Consider the following 23,143-nt stretch of genomic DNA (forward strand, 5'->3'; position numbering starts at 1 on the left):
AAATAAAATTCAAGGTGAACCAAAAAACGCTACAAAAATCAAGTTCTATTTCTTCTCTACTTATTTATCTTCCTTTTCCTTTTCTAATGTTGAGAAACTTATTTTCATAAATGTTTGGATAATGACAACTCTTGTAATAAACGTTAAATGCATATTTGTTGTGTTTAGGAATGTCATTAGTTAATGCTATAGTTAACTTTGCTATTTCATTGCTACAATGAGATCCACTAATAACATAACATATTATGGTTACATGTATAAAGATTATATATGTGAAAGTTTACTTTAACTTGTGTGCAACAATTTTATTTAGAAAATCATACATGTAAATCACGAGAATGAATAAAACTTTCATTTAGATATTATTTGAGATCATAAGAAGAAACAATTAAACTTTGATTGTTTATTTTCGTAGGATTAGTTGATATCCAATTATTTTAACCTCGGCAAAATGTCATTATACGATGATTCACATTAATCGTTATCAGAAACTTATATTTATTCTTTCACGTATAATTATTTACTCAAAGCTGTTAATAATATTTATATTGTACTCCCTCCGGTCGATAATAAGTGACCAATTTGCTTTGAGCACACCTATTAAGAAAATACTAAATTCTAGACAAAAATAGTTAGTGTGACTAAACTATCCTTAATTAAATATTGCCGCATAGTTAATGTGAGGAGTAAAAGACTTTTTAGGGATACGTACATAAGGGTAATTTTGGAAAAACAAATTGAATTTTTTCTTGATTACATAAATGGACACTTATTTTGGACCAAAATAAAAAAGTAAATTGATCACTTATTGTGGAGCGGAGGGAGTATTATTTTACAAAAGCGTGGACTACATAACTTGCCATACACGATAATGATTCACATAAATTATTATCAGAAACTTGTATTTATTCTATCACATATAACTATTTACTCAAAGCTTTATTTCAAAATATTTATATTAAATTATTTATATATCTACCTGCTAATTTAATTTATATTTTGGATGGACAGCTATTTAGGTTATTTCGATTTAAAGCTCATCTCATTATATCTAAAGCAAATGATGATCTTTGGTGGCAGGGCGAGTTCAAGCATCCTTTGGTAAATAATCTAAATGATAACTTTTAATTTGAAACATTATATCCTTGACAAATAATCTTAACAATTTTTTAGGTTATAGATTTATTTTATTTTATATTATTAAATATAATATTTAAGTAATTTAACTTTTAAATGTTGGGTTTCCCACGTGCACATGAATGCTGAATCATGTAGTAAACGATTTTCTAAAATAAAAATTAATATTATTAAAATAAAACTTTGGATAAATAATTCGACATGAAAGAATCATTATTATAAACTATTAATGAATCATCGTATGGTGACTTATTTGTCAAGATCAATACGATATAATATTTATAATGTCCTCTATGTACTTTTGAGTTTTTTAATCTTAATTGATCACATTTAATCACACATATTATTTTTATAGGACAAGAAAAGATGTACATGTCATTCGGCAAATGAAATACGTAGCATGTTGGAAATAAAACATACCAAATCATGACAAATATATCACCAAAAATCAGGCAATCTAATAATGTTATTTGTTTTAATTTGTACTTTTTTCACAATTACTTATCATCACGTAATAAATATTATACTGCAACCATGCAACAACAGCCACAAACAAAATTTCTCCAGCCTTGATATACTCAAATTCATTTTGTATAATTTTTCATTCCTTTTCTTTTATTATGTAAGAAAAATATTTGCTATAATGTCTTAGAATAAAATTGATATTTTTTACTCATTATCCAAGTAAGAGGTTGCACTTTTGACTTGGATTGCAGACCTTGCACTCTCTTTAATGAAGTGATGAACGATTAGTGATGATGACCTCCCATTTTAGAGAAATAAACAAATGGAGACTGCAGTACTTATATACTTTGTGCTTCCACGATCTCAAACTCAAAACGCAACATTATTTAAGAAAAAAATATTTTCCAAACTTCTAATTACGGCACATTGAAAATGAACCATTTGATTTTGAAAGTAATTTCTTCTTTGCAAAGTAAAATAATTTATAGGGAAGAAAAACACAAGTTACGATGAAAGTATGCATCCTTTCATCTTAAGACACAACTCTTCGTTATAAATATTTAGTTATCTTTTATATTTACACGTTGGCTTGGGTTAGTGTGTAGGTGTAGGTTCTTTTTTATAAAGAATATTGAAATTATTTAAAAGGGCATTCTAGTAATGTAGCTATATTTTTATTGATAGGAAGACGTTGGATGGTTTGAGTAAAAATAAAGTGCTATTTGTAAGGCTTTTGAAGATATATTTTATGTTCTAATTTTGAAAAGGCATATATATATATATATATATATATTTTAAAAGGCAAAATGATTGAAAATAAAGTAAACAATAGACACTTGTTACAAAAAATCAGTTTGAATATTAGATACTAATAGGAAAGATCACATCTTTTCAAGTAAATTTAGCATTTATGTGTAATATTTTTATATGTAAAGTATTTAAATTATTTAAAAGGGTATTATGGTAATTTGACTTTTAACTTAAGGGCTCCCCACTTACAATATAATATAAATAAAAAAATTATCAATGACATAAAAAGTTAATATATCATAAATTTTGAATATTAGCAAAAGTCTTTCTTCCATATTTAGGAAGCGAAAAGTGACATACTAGAACGAAGAGAGCAAACAATTAAAAATTGCAGAGAAAAAAAAGAATGTGGCAAATCACATTCTTCTGGTGTTTAGAACCTTTGTTTATTTCAAGAGAAAATCAAGCTGGGGAGGGGGAAAGGATGAAAAGAATTATGTGTCTTTGTGTAAAGGATTAATCCTAATGGCCTTTTAGACCTTGGACAGTCTTTAGGAACCTCGAATATTGGGCTAAGAAAGGCAATTACTACATACTGGATGCCCTATTGAGCCTGTGTCATTTTTCCGGGGAAGTGCACAAATAGCCATACTTGGGTCTGCTATTTAAAGATTAGCCAACACTTATTTTGTCTTGAAAATTTGAATTAAAAATCTTAATTTCAAGATAATTCAGGATATTTGTGTCCTGAAAAATTGGATTGAAAAACTAAAATTCATGACACATTGACTAATTCCTAAATAACAATCCTCTAAAGGCTACCTGGTGTCATTTCTATTAGTAATTTTCTTAAGACAAAGCAATGTTGACCCATAATTTGCTGATTGTAATGCAAGTCTCAATCACACAAACTGTGTAAAGATATATAATGAGCACATCATTATTAGCCAAAGTTAAGGTGAATTTACTAAGGACAAAGCTAAAAGCAAAAGAAGGAACCTAATCTACAAAACAAAAGACAAGTCTAAATCATGTTTAAGGTAGAACTAAAGTGGAAAATTTTGGGCCCTAGTATGTGCCCTTATTCAAACTAGTAGTAGTAGCTTTTACCAATACGACCAGCAAATGCAATTTTGGGATGCTCGTGATATTGATATCTAAAAAAATAAACTACTTTTTCTCCTTAAGGTTGAGATGATAAAATCCTAGGGAGTTGGCTAATTGTTCAAGGTTATTAACGTCTAATCTTCTCCACAACATCAGACCAAACCTCCCATTATTTAACTTGGATATTTAATTCCGTCTTTGAAATGCTTAGTTGATTCCTTAATCTTGAAAAAAAAAAGGAATTTTTACCTTATATAGCAAAGGTTAATACCTTATTTATTTTAAATAAATATCATTTTAACAAATTATATTCTACAGATACCTTTTAATGTTTATAGCAAAATATCTAATTTTGGTTACCTCCTACCCCTAAGCCACTAAATATGCTATTCAGTTACACTATTTTCTTTCTTTTTCTACTTTGATACATACTATTCTCTTCCCTCATTCCTCAAAAATAAAAATAGCAACGAGGACGTTCAATAAGTTATGGTGGAAGTGGGGCTTGATGAGGAAACCCTATTGAGTTATTCAAAGTTGTTGCATTCAGAAGCTAGTTCAATCACAAGGATTCAACAGCGACTTGTTGCTCAATTTGTTTGGCGGATTACAAGAATAGTGACATGTTAAGGCTATTGCCGGATTGTGGGCATTTGTTTCACTTAAAATGCGTAGATCCATGGCTGAGGTTAAATCCAACTTGTCCTGTTTGTAGAACTTCTCCATTGCCAACACCACAATCCACTCCTCTAGCTGAAGTTGTTCAGGGTTTTTGCTCGACGGCAGATTTGCCGGAAATTAAGGTTTGTTCTTGAATAAAGACGATGGAATTTGGAACTGAGCAACTTGATTTTCTGTTAATATATTTTAATGTATTTTCATGTATTTCATTGTCTTTTTTTCATTGTAATTCAATGTATCTCGCTGTATTCCTTGTATTTCATTATATTCACTATCTTTTTTTCATTGTATTTCAATGTATCCCGCTATATTCTATTTATTTCATTGTATTCACTGTCTCGCTATATGCCATGAATGTATTCATATGTTTTTTTTAATTAATATAATTTATGTATTCAGATGTATTATATAATTTCTCTGAAGATTGCTAAGTTTTTGGGGTATTTTTCGGTTGAGAATCTTTTTTATAACCGGAAATACAAAATTTGTGTGTTATAATTGAGTTTGTTGAGTTATATTAGGAGTCTATTATGTTAATTGATTCACTTTCCGTTTAAAAACAGTGTAATCCCCTGTTTCACGCCGTGAATACAGTCGAATATAATAACCTATCCAGCTGTAATCCCATGTTTCACGCCATGAATACAGTCGAATACAACAACTGATTAGCTGGACTTCCCTGATTCACGCCTATTTTTGCTACCGTATTCATGAATACAATAGCTTAAATACATCTAATATATCTTATAACAACAGAAAACGTATCTACAATCCGTAATATAGCAAATGATATCTATAGATAACTAATTACCACTAAAAGATAGTGCGTTATGAAAATTTCTCAAAAAAAAAAAGGACTTAATTCAATAATTCATGCACAAGAAGAAGAAAGTTTTGATGAACTACTGTGGATAGTCATAAGCCTCACTATTCGAAAACACCACCTTTTGCATAACTAAAAAAGTTTTTCATGACTCAACCATTATTACCGAGTTCTTCGTATGTGTATAAAGAAAATCGATAAATCGTATCAAACCAGTCATACGAGTTAACCCAGAGAAAAAAATTCGATTGTGGTTTGGTTTGATTTGGTTTGGTATTGGAAAAAAATTCTCCGACCATAATTGATTTGGTTTGATTTTAACTAAAAAAAATCAAACCGAAACTAAATCAACCGGATAATACATTTATATAATTTTTAAAGTAATGTGATTTATAAATATTTCTTAAAATTTTCACAATTTTATATTTTAACATATTATTTTAAGTTTGGACTTAACATTCTTGAATGGTATATAAATTTTATAGCACATAAATATTGTAACTCAAACAAAGTTCAAATCAATACTAATACTAACAAAAGAAATTCAATTCAACACAAAAAGTCTAGGACTGACAATAGCGTTGGACATCTATTTTTAATTTTACATTGGTTCATAATAAAAAGGCATAACTAAGTTTATCTTTTTCTTGGGGGATTTGCATCTATACCCGCTTTTTGGGTCATGTTTTAACTTGTGCCCACTTTGGAAAAAAAATTGCAAACGTACCCACTTTTTCGCGTAACTTCAGCATACGGCGCTGAAGCAGCAAAGGGAATCACGCAAAACTTTAGCATTTTAGTAGACGGGCCTGAAGTAGCAAGTGTGCTGAAGTTTTTGTTTGTAATTGCTGAACTTAAGCATAGTAGCTGAAGTTTTGTTCTCTATTTGCTGAAGTTTTTGTTTGTAATTGCTGAACTTAAGCATAGTAGCTGAAGTTTTGTTCTCTATTTGCTGAAGTTTTTGTTTGTAATCGCATTAAATAAGCTGAAGTTTTTTGTCGTGGATTCATTAGTTTTTTCATTAAGTTTTTTTTTTTAAAATTTCAGCAGAAGATGCTGAAGTTATTTAGTTCATTTATAAAAACTTCAGCACTAAATAAGCTGAAGTTTTTTTTGTCCTGGATAAGCTTTTTCAAAAACTTCAGCAGGGATGCTGAAGCTATTTAGTTGATTTGAAAAAAAAAATCAGCTTATTTAGTGTTAAAGTTTTTATAAAAAGTGAAAGTATTTATAATTTCTTGTTTATCACAAGATCAAGAAAAGGCTTCTATAATTTCTTGGGCTCCTTCCCCGGTTGATCAATTTCAGTTTCAAGAAAACCAAAAATGTGAGTTGAGCAATTTTTGGAATGGGAATGAGCTGATAGAGGCATTCTTTGTTTTCCTCATGGCTACAATAGTTGAATCAAATTTTCGTACATAGACAATCTTGTAATTTGATGGCTGTGGAAATTCAACCATTGGATTGTTACTAAGTGGTACAACTACAATGCCACCTATTTTCAAAGCTCGTTCAATAAAATTTAAGGACTGAGGGAAACCATTGGAAAATACAAAGTCAAAAGTCATCAGGATTCAGCATATATCTGTATTACTGTATATTCATAGCATCACCAACAACAGCAAAGAAGAAGAAGAAGAAGAAAACGAAGAAGGAGAAAGGGAGCTGAAGTTGTTTAAAAAGTGGGTACAAATTAAAACTTTTAAAAAAAAAATGGGTATAGATTAAATGGGGGCGACCAAATAGGGCGCCTCGTGCAATTTTTACCTTTTTCTTTAATGCTTAGTTATATAATTAATAGTACTTATCGCTATACTTATTTTAGAATGACCTATATAGTATTTTTAGATTATGTTAGTTCTTATTACGACTTATTAATTAGCAGTATTTGCTTTATGTAGTTTTACTATCTTTATTGTATATTTTAGTATATTGTTCTGACTTAAATCATAGTATTGTGTTATTTTCTTGGAAAATAAATTATATAGTTGTATCTTACTAGGACTAAAGAAATATTTGAAGCACAAGTTAAATATTTTGTGCTATGAAGACTTTACCGGGGTAAAAGTCTGAAAATCCGAAAAAACCAAGAAAAAATCGAGATTGAGATATCAGACTTTGTTGGTTTGGTTTATAGATTTAAAAACCCGACACTATTGATTTGATAATTGAAAAATCCGAACAAACCCGAACTATGTACACCTCTAATTTCAAAAAAAAAGAAAAAAGGAGTTGAAACTATTTTATATTTAATTTGTGATACGGACTTTATCATAATATGATGGATTTAAACACAATTATAACAAACTGGAAATATTACTAACTTCCAACATTTTCGTCAATCCCTGTGAACCCATTACTTTTTGCATAAAACAATTAAAACCTATTACATTGGTATATTAGCGTAATGGAAATCGAATCACACTTGATTGTGTGAAAAGTTCCCACCTATCCTATTAGACGATTGTATTGTATTTTAACACTATCTAGTTAAATGATTCAAACCAACATGTAAGTGTTTATAGCAAGATAATTAGGGAAAAAAGCAAATAACCTACTATGATGTTGTGTAGGAGAAAATAAAAGACAAAAAGTAAAAAGGACATACGGGTAATGACTTTAGGTAGGAGACCAAGTGAATTTGGTCCCTTGAAGATAGAACAGCAATTCTGCAAAATACTTACTACTAGAAAGTAGGAAGAAGTGGGTAAGTGGTCACAAGATTTCCAAATGGCGGGCCTTTCTTTTGAACTAAATAGTGCAATACCATTTCTAAAAGCAACACACACAACCTAAAAAAGTTCACACCTTCCTCCAACATGAATCCCACGTCTCTATTTAACAGCCTAACTGTCCCCCTTAACTGCTTCTACTGCACTTCTTTTTCCCTCTGCTAACTCCAAGAAAAGACCATTCACAAAAAAATTAGCAAAACTTCCAAAATTTCCATTTTCTGGTGTTTCTTTTTCATAGTGAAAGATGAAGTGGGGAAAGAAGAAGCCTTCATCTTCATTGATCAATCATGTTTTCCCTGTTTCTTGGCTCTCAAAATTCAAACAAAAGAAGAATGGCAACACTGAGAATCAAGAAGCAGCAAAAATGAAGCAGAAGAGCAAGGCGAATTTGACTTCTTTGACATCGCCGACGAATGTTAGCTTGAAAGAAGGCAGATTCTATGGTGGGGATGATGATGATGATCCTTACTGGAGGCTTTCTTTTACTGAAGACAGATTTGAAGCTTATCATCAGAATCAACAAATTCAGAACCCACTCTGGAATGGTTCTTATGATGAATGTGATCAAGTTTCAGCTTGGAATTCCAAGATTCTTTTGGGAGAAGAGGATCACAAGTTCAATTATATGGTTTCAAGAAAGATAACGGAAAAGCCCAAGAAAATGTGGATTACACAGAAAGAAGCAGAATTCAGTAACAGAAAGATGAATTCTGTCAGAGATGAGAAGCTGAGGAAACTGAGTAGAAAAGCTCTGGAGCAGAGAATAGCAGAAAATGCAAGAGAACCTGATCAAGAAGAAGAAGAAGAAGAAAGAGCAGCAGCGGTGATAGAGAAAGATATATTCGAAATAGAGCCCGAGAATGAGAAGGTAATGCAAAAGAGGAAGGAGAAAACAACAGCCTATTGTACAAGAAATACGAGGAGTGTGACTGATTCCAGTCAGAATACAGTCGAGGAAACTTACATGTTTGAATCTCTGAATCTAGATGAAGAAGCTGATGAATTGTCTGAAGAAGAATTTGAATCAGAATGCCTAGAGATGAAAGACATGAAAATCAAAGAAATGTCAGAGAAAAGTGACTATCAGCAGAGAAAATCAGTGTACATAAACCAGAAGAGAAGACGAAAACATGGTGTTAAACTCAGAGCATATTCACCAAGAACAACAGCCAAGATAGAATGCAGAATCAAAGCTCTTGAAGACATGAAGAAAGCAAAGATGAAGATGAGACAAGAGACAAAGGAGAGATCGGGAGGAGACAGGACAGTTTTCGATAGCTATGCTGTTGTAAAGAGTTCATTTGACCCTTTTAGGGACTTCAGAGAGTCGATGATTGAGATGATAACACAGAGAGGGATAAAAAACTCAGAGGAGCTTGAAGAGTTATTGGCTTGTTATCTGACACTGAACTGCGATGAATACCATGATCTCATTATCAAGGTCTTTCGGCAGGTATGGTTTGAGCTGAACCAGGTTAATATTGGAGCAGGATTGCAGAATTGTTGTTGTTCTGATGACTTGGGAATTGCTTAACTTCATGCAAATGTAAATAAGTTATAGGTACTATCCTCTCTTAAGTATGTTTATTGTTTTAAATTATTACTACGTCTTTTTATACTAAAATGGGGAAAAACTATAGAAAACAGGCTTTGCATTCTGAAATTTCCAAAGAGCAATCAAGCTTGATGGTTTATACATTTGCCAGGGCAATGAACACAACAGTTCATCGTTCATCAAGATGAATTAGCTCCTTTTACTATGGAATTAACAAGGAGTTAATTGCCACTAGAATCTGGCAGCCAGATTTTCCATCTGCATCTGGATACCAATGCATTAACTGATGGATAAGAAATTTATGCCAAAAAAAAACATCCAAATGATAAGAAAAATCTTGCAAAGGAATGATAAACTTTACTTTCGAGATATGTTATATTTATGTTTTTGATTGCTGCTTCTAACACAAGTTCAGGGTAGCTGCTTGCTATATAATTTACAACAAACTGTTTGCTTCTGTTGCACTGGACAGCTATTTCTACCAATATAAGCAAATGTTTTGGTCTGCATAAAGAAGATAAACTCTATCCTTTTCAACAGTTTGCATCATCAGTGGTTCTTAAGGTACCGCTCACGTCTGCATACTATAATTCCCATCTAGCAGCCTGAAAAGTACGAGAGAGTATTAAAGAAATCGCTTGAAGGCTGTAGTAGAAGCAGGTCAGCAAAATTTTAGTACCACAGTAGTAGCAAGCACGTACGACAAATGGAAAATTCAGCTTCCTCTGAAGACTGGATGCAGCGCTTATAGAGCTATTAGTACTATTTCAGATTGATGGCCTTATCCAAGAAGTCTTTTGTCCATGTTACAGTATTATCCCTTCACCAGCCAAGAACTCGTGAACAACTCCATCCACTTCAATCATGCTACAACCGGGCTCTTTAGTCACTCCCTCACTTCTCATCTTCCTCCGCACTTCCCTAACATCATCCCATCTCCCCATAGATGCAAGGACATTTGATAGTTGAACATAACCAGCACTGTCGTGGGGATCAAGCTCTAAAAGTTTCGTAGCGATGCGCTCTGCCAATTCAACATCATTGTGGCTTCTGGAAGCACTCAACAGGGACTCCCAAATAGCAGGAGCTTCTTTCACTGGCAATCTGCTTAAGAGTTCTTCAGCCTCCTCTAATAATCCAAACCGGCCAAGTAAATCAACCATACAACCATAATGCACGAGCGTAGGCTGAATTCTATATTCACTAATCATGAGATCGAACATCCTGCGCCCCTCGCTTAATAAGCCCCCTTGACTGCAAGTAGACAAAACGCTTACAAAAGTGACCTTATTGGGCTTAATACCATCAGCAATGAGTTCATCAAAAGTCTTTAATGCATCATCCAAATACCCATGGTTGCTTAACCCTGCAATCATTGCATTCCAAGTACTAATATCTTTTCTCAAAGTACCATTAAACACCTCCAGAGCTTTCTCAATACATCCACATTTGCAATACATATCTACAAGAGCAGTAGCAAGGAAATCGTGAACCTCAATCCCGTTCCTCTCGATATAAGCATGAACCCACTTTCCCTGGCTCAGAGATCCAACACCAGCACAAGCAGACAGCACATTCACAAGTGTACAATTATCAGGCTTCACTTTAGCTCTCAGCATATCCTCAAAAAGAGCCAAAACTTCAGCAAACCTATCAGCCTTAGTATACCCAGTAATCATAACATTCCACGAAACAACATCTTTCACCAACATTTCATCAAACACTTTCCTTGCTTCATCCACCAACCCAACATTCACATAACCAGAAACCATAAAGTTCCAAGATTCAACATTCTTCACAGGCATTTCATCAAATAACTCTCTCGCCAACTCAAACAACCCCCTTTCAGCAAACACACTCAACAACCCGTTCCACGCTATAACATCATCTTCAACCAACCCATCAATCATACCACGCGAAACTCCAAAACACCCACATTTCGCATACATATGAATTAAAGTATTATACACATACACATCTTCCTCAAGTCCAATTTTTGTCACTAACCCATGAACTTGTTCACCTTGTTTAGCATTTCCTATAGTAGCACAAGCTTTTACAATGAATGTAAAAGTGTACTTATCAGGGAAAACTTTATGTACAGCGTTTAACAGTTTAAGGAAGATTATGAGTGAAAGTTGCGGGAAAGAGCTAGTGGAATAAGCACGGATGATAGTGTTGTAGGTGTATGAGTTGGGTTCTTCGATGTGAGTGAAAATGGAGAGAGGATATGAAAGGGTGTCTGCGGAGGAAGAAGAGGGAAGTGTAGTGGCTTTGGTTAAGAGGCGGCTAGCGGCAAAAGGGTTACGAAAGAGGCCAGTTTTGAGCAGGAAAGCGTGAGACTGGTGGAGTTCAGAAATGGAATTGGCCATTTCTATGAAGGAAAAGATTGGTTCTGGAGATAAAGTTGCCGCCGGTGACATTGTGTTTCCAATTTTGGTAACTGGTACGACGATCATGCGTTTGATATTTTTGTTTTTCCTACAACCGAAAAACTAGTCATTTTCTTATAAAATAAAGACTATAAAGTAAAAGACAAGTACAGATAGAAACTGATATATTATTCGAATTCAAATTGATGTACATAATGAACTGAAATCTCTTTTATTTATAGAAGAAAGGAAGCTGCTGTGTAAGCTGCTACTATATCAGATATGGATAATCTTCTACTAAGAGCAATGTTTATCCATAACGGAGTACTGAAAGGATAAGCTTATTATACCCGATATGGATAATCTTCTACCGGGGGTAATGTTTATCCATAACTGGGTACTGAAAGAATAAGCTTATTATACCCGGTATGGATAATCTTCTACCGGGGATAATATTTATCCATAACTGGGTACTGAAAGGATAAGCTTATTATACCCGGTATGAATAATCTTCTACCGGGGGTAATGTTTATCCATAACCGGGTATCGAAGTGATAAGCTTCTTCAGGAAGCTTATTTCCAATAGAGTACTTAAATAGATAAACATATTTACGGTGGAGTCCCATATGGATAAGCTTCTTCAGGAAGCTTATTTACAACGGAGTACTAAATGAACATCCATAATATAATATATTTATAACACTCCCCCTTGGATGTTCATTAAAAGATAATGTGCCTCATTAAAACCTTACTAGGAAAAACCACGTGGGAAAAAATCCTAGTGAAGGAAAAAGAGTACACATATTTAGTAATACGCATTACTGGCTGCCTCATTAAAAACCTTATAAGGAAAATCCTGTGGGAAAAACCTTAGTAAGGGAAAAAGAGTACAACGCACATTTTAGTCCCCCTGAAGAAAACCTTATTTCAAATATTTGAGTCTCCGCATTCCAATCTTGTATACCATATTCTCAAAAATTGATGTTGGTAAAGACAATCTGCTGGATTGTCACTTGAACTAATTTAATGCACATCAATGTCACAATTTTCCTGAAGATCATGTATGTAGAATAACTCTGGTGAAATGTTCTTCGTTCTATCTCCTTTTATAAATCCTCCCTTTAATAGTGATATGCATGAAACATTGTCTCCGTATAATACTGTGAGTCTTTTATCACATTTCAACCCACATGTTTCTCGAATGAATCACTGATCTCAATCATATGCACTCCCTGCTTGCCGGTTTGAAATCGAGCTTTATGGGTATCGGATAAATAACTTGCATCTTTACCAATACGATCTGCACCACTTTTGTTAGCATTAGCAAGATAAATAAGTGCACCATCTACACCGAGATAAAGTATTTCAGGACCAAGGAGCTCCTTATCCTCTTCTAAAGGTTGGAACGGATCCTCATTCACTTCAAGTGATTGAATATTCATTGGTGTACTTAATGGGTACACTTTGTCCATGTAAAAGTATTTTTAAGACCCTCTTGGAGCTATTCCGGAGTTCCAATAAGATTTATGTCACCAACATAAACAGCAAGTGTAACAAATTTTGATGACATTTTCTTTATAAAAATACATGGACAAATAACATAATTTATGTAACTTTCTTTCAGCAAATATTTACTGAGGCGATTATACCACACGCGCACAGATTGCTTTAAACCGTACAAAGATCTTTATAATTTGATCGAGTACATTTCTCAAGACTTTGAATTATATGCTTCGGGCATTTTCAATCCTTCAAGGATCTTCATATAGATTTAGCCAAATAAGTCATATAGGTTAAGACTTGTATCTAAATGGTATGACATCTTCAAGTGTCTGGACTGCTAGTCCGATCCTCACAATCTTTTACAATATTGTGCACTATATTGTATTAAATATATCGTCGACGATCATTTTGTGTCAGTTCCGAAGCGACATAACTTGTGGAGATCTCATCACTTTCTTTATTTTCAGGTACCTGAACTTTTTCGGGAGTTTCATGAAATGTTATGTCGTGGGCTCTTCTAGAGCTTATTTCCTCCTCATTTTGATCATTAGCTCCTACTATTTTTCAAGGATTGTTACCTTTGGAACCGATTGGTCTACCACGCTTCATGCGTACAGTAAACTCTATCCTTCAGGGACTTTAATTTTAATAGGAGCATTTGCAGCTGAAATATGATATTTAATTTTGGATCAGCAAATGCTTCTGGCATTCGACTTGAATTATCTTCTAAGTGAGGATCATGATAATTCGATTCATATAGCATATTTTTCAACTGTTTATTCCATCCCCCAAATGTTAGAAAAACTAACATATATCCCCAATCATCTTTGGGAAACATATCTTTGTGTATTATGGTAGAGAAATTAATCATATACCACGCAACAAAAGATAGTAAAAATATTTGGTTTCTGATCCTAAACCAATTGTGAAGGGAGGACTTATCATATATTGTTGATCTGATGCATACAAGTGCTGCTATATGCAATTTAGAAAATCTTAGACCAACACATGAAGCTTTGTTCTCATAAGCAATGGTTTAGCCATTAATAGGAGGTATTCAATGCTAAACCAGCTTGGATATAAACCAGCATTATCAAGATGAACTGTCTTGATTTCATAATCTGAAAATTATGCTCTTAATCGAGAAAAGCAATTCCAAATGCCAAACTGCAGGTTGACAATAATTACACATGTAACCATCTCATATATGCACCTATAAGTGGTTCACATGATAGGTGAACGGGCCCATATTCACCTTTTATATATTTCAGAATCAGGGGTCTTAGTCCCAACTTTAGCTGGTATAATCAATTCATTATGAGAACAAGCAACACATGAGAATTCCTGAAGAATCTTCTAGTTCTTTAGTATATGCTTATCTGAATTCTCAAATAGCTCATTTAAAAATGGCAAATGAAAACTTCAAGTTTATCATGTCATGTGCTATCTCTTAGTAAACTTCTGGTTTACTATGGCATAAACTTTTGCTTTAGTAAACTTCTGGTTTACTGTGATACATGATATAGTACAAATTAAAGAATAAGGCGGGTAACTTCTCACATACATATTATTTTACCCCCTATGATTGTGGAAACATGAAGATTATCAATCTTCCAATCATTTGTAGTCTCAATATGATAGCCATTTGTATTAGTAAACTTCAGGTTTACTACAACATATGTTTTGACCATAATCATATAATATGAATGACATATTTGTATATAAGCTCTTCGAGAGCCTTCATTTATTATCCACAATCTAATATTTATCTGGCACTACTGGTGTCATGTATTCTTTAGGCAAACATTTAGCTCTTCAGGAGTTGTTGATACATTTTGTACTATCAAATATTGCTCAGACACTGCTGGTGTCATGAGAGAAAATCACAATCAAATAAACAATGTAAAACAATTGTTTAAGCACACGAAAACTCCTCTTCATAATATTTTTCCACTTCAGGAGGCAATTTCAATTGTGTTACTTCTTCAGGAGCAAATTTAAAATACGAAATATTGAGTATATATTCTCTCAATTATATTAACTCTTCTGGAGGTGAATTGTAATGTATTCACATCAAGAGCGCGTTCATATTTACCCGACTTATTAGTATTGTCACATTCACTTCAGGGAATGGATTAATATTATCAAAAGTTCTCATCCTTCAGGAAATCGAACATAATTATCTGAATGCGCATTAATCACATCAAATTGTGATGCCTCAACCTCTTTTAAAATATTTACTACTTCAGGAGCAAATCGAGGCGTGCATTTAATATAGAGAATATTTATGTAGCTTATCTTCAATTGTAACCATAGAAAGCCTAAATTATCACTTCTGGTGATCATAGGCATATACCACTTCTGGTAGTTAACAAAATATAATTACAATGAGATATACGAAATATAACCACTTCTTGTGGTTGTATATTTCTTGCAAACTCTGCTAGAGTTTAAGTTGATCTAATAATGTTATCCATATTCTTCAAAATGACATAAACAAGATATATTATAGTAAACATTATTATCAAATCATAATTTTTCTTTATGTACAACAATTACATAACCATACTATCTATTACAAATAACAAAAATTAAAATATTTACATTTCTACAGATTCACCTCCGATTACATGACTTGTTTCTCCTTCTGGGAGTGCAAGGTAATCAGTTACATCCAAATGCATGAAGTCTAAATTATCTTCAGAAATAAAATTTGCTTCAGCATTTTTCTCTGTTTTCTTTAGGGAGGCTTGATAAAGCTCAACCAGGTGCTTTGGCGTATGACAGGTACGTGACCAGTGCCCTTTTTCTCCACATCTATAGCATGCATTTTCTGCATTTGGTTCTTGCACCGCTTCATGCTTTTGTTCTTTCCTTTTCCACTGCTGGTGGTGAGGAGTGTTCTTTGGTGCATTATTATTACCATGATTAGAGTTTCTTTCCCAACCATGACCATGACCACGACTGGGGCCACGACCTTTCCACGTTTAGCCTGGTGAAAGTTCGTCTCATTCACTTCAGGGAATGGACAAGAACCAGTAGGTCGGCTTTCATGATTTTTCATTAATAGCCCATTATGTTGCTCGGCTATAAGAAGATGTGAGATAAGTTCAGAATACTTTTTAAATCCCATCTCTCGATATTGCTGCTGCAGGAGCATATTCGAGGCATGAAAAGTGGTGAAAGTTTTCTCCAACATATCATGATCAGTAATATTATCACCACATAACTTCAATTGGGAAATAATTCTGAACATAGCAGAATTATACTCACTGATAGATTTAAAATCTTGTAGCCTTAGATGAGTCCAATCATATCGTGCCTGTGGAAGAACGACCATCTTCAGGTGGTCATATCTATCTTTCAAATTATTCCACAGTATGACTGGATCTTTAACAGTAAGATATTCCATTTTCAGGCCCTCATCAAGGTGATGGCGTAGGAATATCATTGCTTTGGCACGGTCTTGGTTTGATGCCTGATTTTTGTCTTTGATGGTGTCTGCCAGACCCATCGCATCAAGATGAATTTCAGCATCAAGCACCCAAGACATGTAGCTTTTGCCCGATATATCCAGGGCTACAAATTCAAGTTTAGAAAGATTTGACATTATTTAGGAAAAGAAAGTTCTTACCTCAGATACTTTCAAAATATTTGCTCGAGATGGCAGAGTCTCGTGCTGATAACGTGTTATAAAATAAAGACTATAAAGTAAAGACAAGTATAGAGAGAAACTGATATATTATTCGAATTCAAACTGATGTACATAATGAACTGAAATCTCTTCTATTTATAGAAGAAAGGAAGCTGCTGTGTAAGCTGCTACTATACCAGATATGGATAATCTTCTACTGAGAGCAATGTTTATCCATAACGGAGTACTGAAAGGATAAGCTTATTATACCCGATATGGATAATCTTCTACCGGGGGTAATGTTTATCCATAACTGGGTACTGAAAGGATAAGCTTATTATACCCGGTATGGATAATCTTCTACCGGGGATAATATTTATCCATAACTGGGTACTGAAAGGATAAGCTTATTATACCCGGTATGGATAATCTTCTACCGGGGGTAATGTTTATCCATAACCGGGTATCGAAGTGATAAGCTTCTTCAGGAAGCTTATTTCCAATAGAGTACTTAAATAGATAAACATATTAACGGTGGAGTCCCATATGGATAAGCTTCTTTATGAAGCTTATTTACAATGGAATACTAAATAAACATCCATAATATAATATATTTATAACATATTTTACGTTTTTAGACCTTTTTATATTTTTTTAATCAAAACATCGTATAGTTCAACCAAATATTCTTCTCAATCCATACATTCTTTACTAAAGTGATGACTTAGATAATTGTTTAAATTTCTTTCATGAAAAACGATAGGCTATCATAAATTAACAACTATGTTGAACTCTTAGACGTTAAAGCTGTTTAAATTGCCTTTGAAAATTTTTTGGTTCAAAAATATTCATGTATGAAAATGATCACTGGCTCCAGCAAAATTAGGAATGAGAAAATACGAACGTACATTAAAAATCTGAAACTAGAAGAACTCGCATCTGGGTTTGAAATTGCAAAATTAGGTTGAAGAATGGCATTTAACTGCTGAAGTTAATGTCGATCCAATTCAATTTAGCCATGGTATGACGGAGAATATTTATAAAGATTTCGTGTTTGAATCCTGCTTTTCCAAAACCCCAACTATTTCTGATGAAAATAATATGTGATGTTAACCCACTTAACTATGCATTCTCCCCCTCCAAAATTTGCTTTCTGGCCTAATAAAACCCAGATTATGTTGCACAAATTCGGAAATAGAATTCGGCCTTAATGTTGCTCTACTGCCACAAGGCATCTAAATCTTTGACCACAAATGCTAACTCCCCTTTTAACAGGCAGATAGTGATCTCAAACAAAGAGCAGTCCCCCACTACTTGGTCTTATAGTATGTTTGCCCAAGTTTCTTTTTGGCCAAAGTACCTTTTTTTGGTCAAAAGTAGTATTTTTGGCCAAAAATTGAGGTATTTGGCCAGGCTTTTGGAAGGGAAAAAAGTGCTTTCGATGAGAAGCAGAAAAAAGTAGTTTCTCTCCAAAAGTGCTTTGAGAAGAACTTTTGAGAAAAATACACTTAGAAGCAGTTTTTTAAAGCTTGACCAAACAATAATTGCTGCTCAGAAGTGCTTTTCAAACTAATTAGCCAAACACAAACTGTTTTTCACCAAAAGTACTTTTGAGAAAAGCACTTCTCAAAATAAGCTGATTTTTACAGCTTGGCCAAACGAGCTATTAACCTGGAACTCGACAATGTTAGATACGGCTTTGAAATTTGGAAAAGCCTTTACAAATGTATGTGGATGAACATAAATACCAAAAGTATTGTCGAGAAATAAATGGAATAAGAGGAAATGTGTGGGAATGAAATAGCTTACTGAGTTGTTTAATGTTATTTTTAAGACGAATAAGATGCCCGAAGAATGGAGGTGGAGTACGATGATTCCTTTGTACAAGAACAAGGGTGATATCCACAACTGCAATAACTATAGGGCTATCAAGCTGTTGAGTCATACTATGAAGATTTAAGAGAGAGTGGTGGAAGTCCGGGTGAGGAAGAGTGTGTCTATTTCTGAGAATCAGTTTGGATTTATGCCGGGGCGATCGACTACGGAAGCTATTCATCTGGTGAGAAGATTGGTAGAGCAGTATAGGGAGAGAAAGAAGGACCTACAAGTGGTGTTTATAGACCTAGAAAAGGTGTACAATAAAGTTCCGAGGGAGGTTTTGTGGAGATGTTTGGAGGTTAGCGGTTTTCCGGTAGCTTACACTAGGGTAATCAAGGACATGTATGATGGTTCTAAGACTCGGGTGTGGACAATGGGAGGTGACTCAGATCACTTCCCAGTAGTGATGGGGTTGCACTAGGGATCGACTCTCAGCTCGTTCTTATTTGCTCTAGCGATGGATGTGCTGACGCGACACATTCAAGGGGAGGTGCCATGGTGCATGTTATTTGCCGATGGCATAATGCTGATTGATGAGACGAGGAGCGGGGTCAATGCGAGGCTAGAGGTCTAGAGACAGACCCTAGAGTTTAAGGGTTTCAAGTGGAGCAAGACCAAAATGGAATATTTGGAGTGTAAGTTCAGTGACGAGACTCATGAAGTGGACGTGGATGTGAAGCTTGATACCCAAGTCATCCTAAGGAGGGGTAGTTTCAAGTATCTCGGGTCTATAATCCAGGGTAACGGGGAGATTGATGATGAGGTCTCCCACCGTATCGGTGCAGGGTGGAAGAAATGGAGGCTCGCATCTAGTATTTTGTGTGATAAGAAGGTGCCACCAAGACTTAAGGGTAAGTTCTACAGAGTGGTAGTTAGACCTACTATGTTGTATGGGGCTGAGTGTTGACCAGTCAAGAACTCCCATGTTCAGAGGATGAAAGTAGCAGAAATGAGGATGCTCAGATGGATGTATGTGCATACCATGAGAGATAATATTAGGAACAAAGTTATTCGGAACAAAGTGGGAGTGGCCCCCGTGGAGGACAAGATGAGGGAGTTGAGCCTGAGATAGTTCGGGCACGTGTAGAGGAGAAGTACGGATGCTCCTGTTAGGAGGTGTGAGAGACTGGCCGTGGTGGGTCTGAGAAAGGGTAGAGGAAGGCCGAAGAATTTTTGGGGAGAGGTGATTAGGCAAAATATGGCGCTACTTCAACTCACTGAGGACATGATCTAGGATAGAAGGGTCTGGAGATCGAAAATTAGGGTAGTTGGCTAGTAGGTAGTGAAGAGTTCCTCGTTTTTTTAGTAGTATTAGTAGCTCCCTTGTTTTTTTCGTTCACTCTGTATATCGTATATTCCAGTCTGCTATTGTTTGATGTTATTTTATGTTACTGGTTTCGTTATTGTTGTTGTTGTTACTATAATTGTCTTTCTCCCCTTTTCCTTATCGTCCTTCGTCCCTTTATTTTTTCTTTCTTCTTCTTCTTCCTCTTTCTTCTTAATCTTCTTCCTCTTTCTTCTTCATCTTCTTCCTCTCTCTCTTTTCACCTTTTCTTGAGCCGAGGGTTTATTGGAAACAACCTCTCTACCTCGCTAGGTAGGGGTAAGATCTGCATACACACTACCCTCCCTAGACCTCACTTGTGGGATTTTACTGGGTATATTATTGTTATTGTTATTATTTTAGTGAACAAACTATCGACTATGAAAAAGTGACAAAATACTGGGTCCTCAAGTTACTACTACTAGATATATCAGGTTGCCTTTAGCACCAAAGGGATCCCAAATATTTGCATTGTTGGAGCATAAGAAACTTGTGCTACTAAATATTGTATGCAACAAAAGTCTAGACAAGAATGAAGAAATCACATAGCTAGGTAGCAAGATCTAGTGATAAATCACACAACTAAAATTAGACACCAAAATTTCAAGTAAATGAGGAGTGTTTGAACCAAAAGATATTGAATCCTTTTTGGTTAAATCAATTAAAGAAGATAAAAGGATAAATCTCAGCCAAGTATAATAAACTCCAGAATGAGAGACATGAGGGATGAACATGGTAAATAGAATCTATTGATCTCATGAAACAGAAGGATTAAGTGTGTAAAAATGATCACCACCAATGTCGAATGAATATTACAAAGGAAGTTCTTAGTCGAAAAAGTCTCTGCCTTCCAAGGTTACTTCCTTCCTATATATATATGGGACAACCCCCTTCTGAACCCTAGGAGACATACCATAGGGAATATTCGAAAATATATTCCTAATGCACCCTGTTAGACCTACACTACTACAAAAGTCATACGTCATTCATCCGTTGTCGGTCAACGTCGTCCTACACAAGACATTGTGCTGTGAAGACCTCATCTTTTGTCATATTTGACAGTAGCCGTGGTCCACCAAATTTGGATCCATATAGTTAGTCCATCCACTTGTCGAGGTTGCGACTTGGAGCATCGTTGATGAGCAGACACCGCCCACACCTGTGGAGAAATTTGGTTTCACGAAACTTCATGACTTGGCCAACAATGGAAGGTTAGCGTGCTCAACGAGACCATGGGTGGTGTATCTTATCGTGAAATGACGTCACCTCCACGTGCATCATCATTATGCGTGTTTTCGAGACAGGGGCTGAGGGCTTGTCGCTTCAATTTCGGTGCCATTCTGCAGCCTTTCGCTTCGATTCTGGTGCTACCCTATCCTATAAATATATGGAGGGTTTGTATTTTCAAAAACTCTTGGCCATTTATTCTTTGATTATTCTTTACCTTCTCTCCCGCTTTTGCTCTAGCAATTCTCTTTGCTTTCTCTCCGTCTGCCATCCTTGGGTTTTTCTGTTCTGTCACCACATTCTTCGCCATAGATATGCCTAGATCACATTGATCTCGTGAGGGGATTTCTGATGCTACCCCGTTATCCGTGGCACCCCCTACTGGTGGTGAGGACATGATGGTGGAGGAAGAGGACAACTTTCCCACCATGGAGGAGTTGTTGCCGAGACACCCTACGTCTCGAAGCAATTTCCTTAAGGACCCTCCTCCTGCTCCTGCCCCTGTACTCTCTGAAACTGAGCAAGTCCATATCGATGCTCTCCGTGCAAAATATAGCATTCCCGCTCATATTGAGATGGTTCCAGTGGGAGGAGACTTCGTGGAAGTCCATAGGCCTGGTACTGTACCTTCTATGAGTATCCCTTTGTGATTGGTCATCTTTCCCCCTTCTCCCATTAGCAGAAGAATTATGTCGATTCTATCAAGTTTTCCCGGCACAACTTTCCCAGTACATGCTCAAAATACTCCTGTTGTTGACAAAATATGCAGAGTTAGCGGGGTGCGAGGTTATCGTTCACCACCTTCTACACTTGTTTTCACCCAGCTTTCATAGGGGTACTATGGTACATCTGAGGCATCGTGGGACAAAAGGGCTGGTGGTCAGAATCGATGACCGGGCGAGTCGCAAATTTTGGTATAAGTACTTCTTCGTCAAAACTGAACACATCGTGTCTGACCCTGCTAGATTCCCAAAGCAGTGGAACGAGAATCGTAAGTGTCACCACTTGTTTGTTCTTTCTTTTCTTCTTTATTCACCTTAGTGTTTACTTACTTCTCATTTGCAGCTATGAGGCGCCCGCCCCGCCCTATTGCAAGTATAAAGGATTGGGTAGCCCATCTGCTGCCCCATGCAGTAGAGACTCGAGACTGGACTGCTTTCGTGAAACGCTTTGGGCCGAAACTTTCTTATAGTAAGTGTCTTCCTCTGTGTCTCTATCTGGTCATTGGTCATCATATCTACTGATATGGCTTTCTGTGATGACAGCTCGTAATGCTTCTAGGCGTAGGGCCCCAGTCCCTGCATTTCAATAGGCCGTCGCTGCTACAAGAATGCAATTTACTCTGAGTGAGTCTGTCCAAGAGGGTCGTACTCAACCGATACAGGTGGGAGATTCTTCTTGCGATATGGTCGTGAGGGGAGGAACCTCTTCCTTACCGGTCTATCACCTTGTGGACGAGTTCTCTAATGGAGACGAATCGTTATCGAGGAAAAGGAGGAGGGCGGAGGCCGTTGATATTGGTAAGAATAGGAGGGTGCGTCACAGACGACACTTGTGCCCGCGTTTATGGCTGACGCCATCTTGGCGGGAAGGTCTCCCCAAACATAAGGGGTTTACCAAGGAGGTGGTTCTGTGCGCTCCGCTGAGGGTGGTGTTTCATCCAATGTCGGAGAGGGCCCACACGTCAAGGGCGAAGGCTCGGGCTCGAATGTCGACCCAAGGGATGTTCGTGAGTTTTTGGAGCGTCACACTCACGTAGAGGTCAGAGTGGAGGGTTCTGATTGACATATAATTGTCCTTGGGGACTACAACTTTTTGTCAGACTATGATCAAGTGGTGTCTGCTTTAGCTCCTTTATGTGCTGCCCCTGAGAACGAGGCGCTTAGAGCGATGAGCGATATGGAGTTGTCTTAGAGCGTCTCTGGCATGGCCTTACGGGTAGATATCTTTCT

At 35.7% G+C, this 23,143-nt stretch overlaps 2 protein-coding genes across 3 annotated transcripts; one reads left to right on the forward strand and one right to left on the reverse strand.

Moving 5' to 3' along the window:
- Nucleotides 1-7,807: 7,807 nt before the first annotated feature.
- Nucleotides 7,808-9,298, forward strand: LOC104216531 (transcription repressor OFP5). Its single transcript, XM_009766595.2, has one exon. It carries the CDS (start codon nt 7,943-7,945, stop codon nt 9,230-9,232), a length of 1,290 nt encoding a protein of 429 aa, XP_009764897.1. The 5' UTR covers nt 7,808-7,942; the 3' UTR covers nt 9,233-9,298.
- Nucleotides 9,299-9,590: 292 nt separating this feature from the next.
- On the reverse strand, nt 9,591-11,729 carry LOC104216529 (pentatricopeptide repeat-containing protein At4g18840). 2 transcript variants are annotated; one of them, XM_009766594.2, is made up of 2 exons: nt 9,955-11,729; nt 9,591-9,858 (listed from the first exon to the last, which is right to left on the reverse strand). In XM_009766594.2, exon 1 carries the CDS (start codon nt 11,710-11,712, stop codon nt 10,060-10,062), a length of 1,653 nt encoding a protein of 550 aa, XP_009764896.1. In that variant the 5' UTR covers nt 11,713-11,729; the 3' UTR covers nt 9,591-9,858; nt 9,955-10,059. The 2 variants fall into 2 exon arrangements, with proteins under 2 accessions (XP_009764896.1, XP_009764895.1); XM_009766593.2 differs by having other exon boundaries at nt 9,933-11,729.
- Between the last annotated feature and the right edge of the window lie 11,414 nt (nt 11,730-23,143).

Source organism: Nicotiana sylvestris, chromosome 2, assembly GCF_000393655.2.
Source record: "Nicotiana sylvestris chromosome 2, ASM39365v2, whole genome shotgun sequence".
Classification (NCBI taxonomy): domain Eukaryota; kingdom Viridiplantae; phylum Streptophyta; class Magnoliopsida; order Solanales; family Solanaceae; genus Nicotiana; species Nicotiana sylvestris.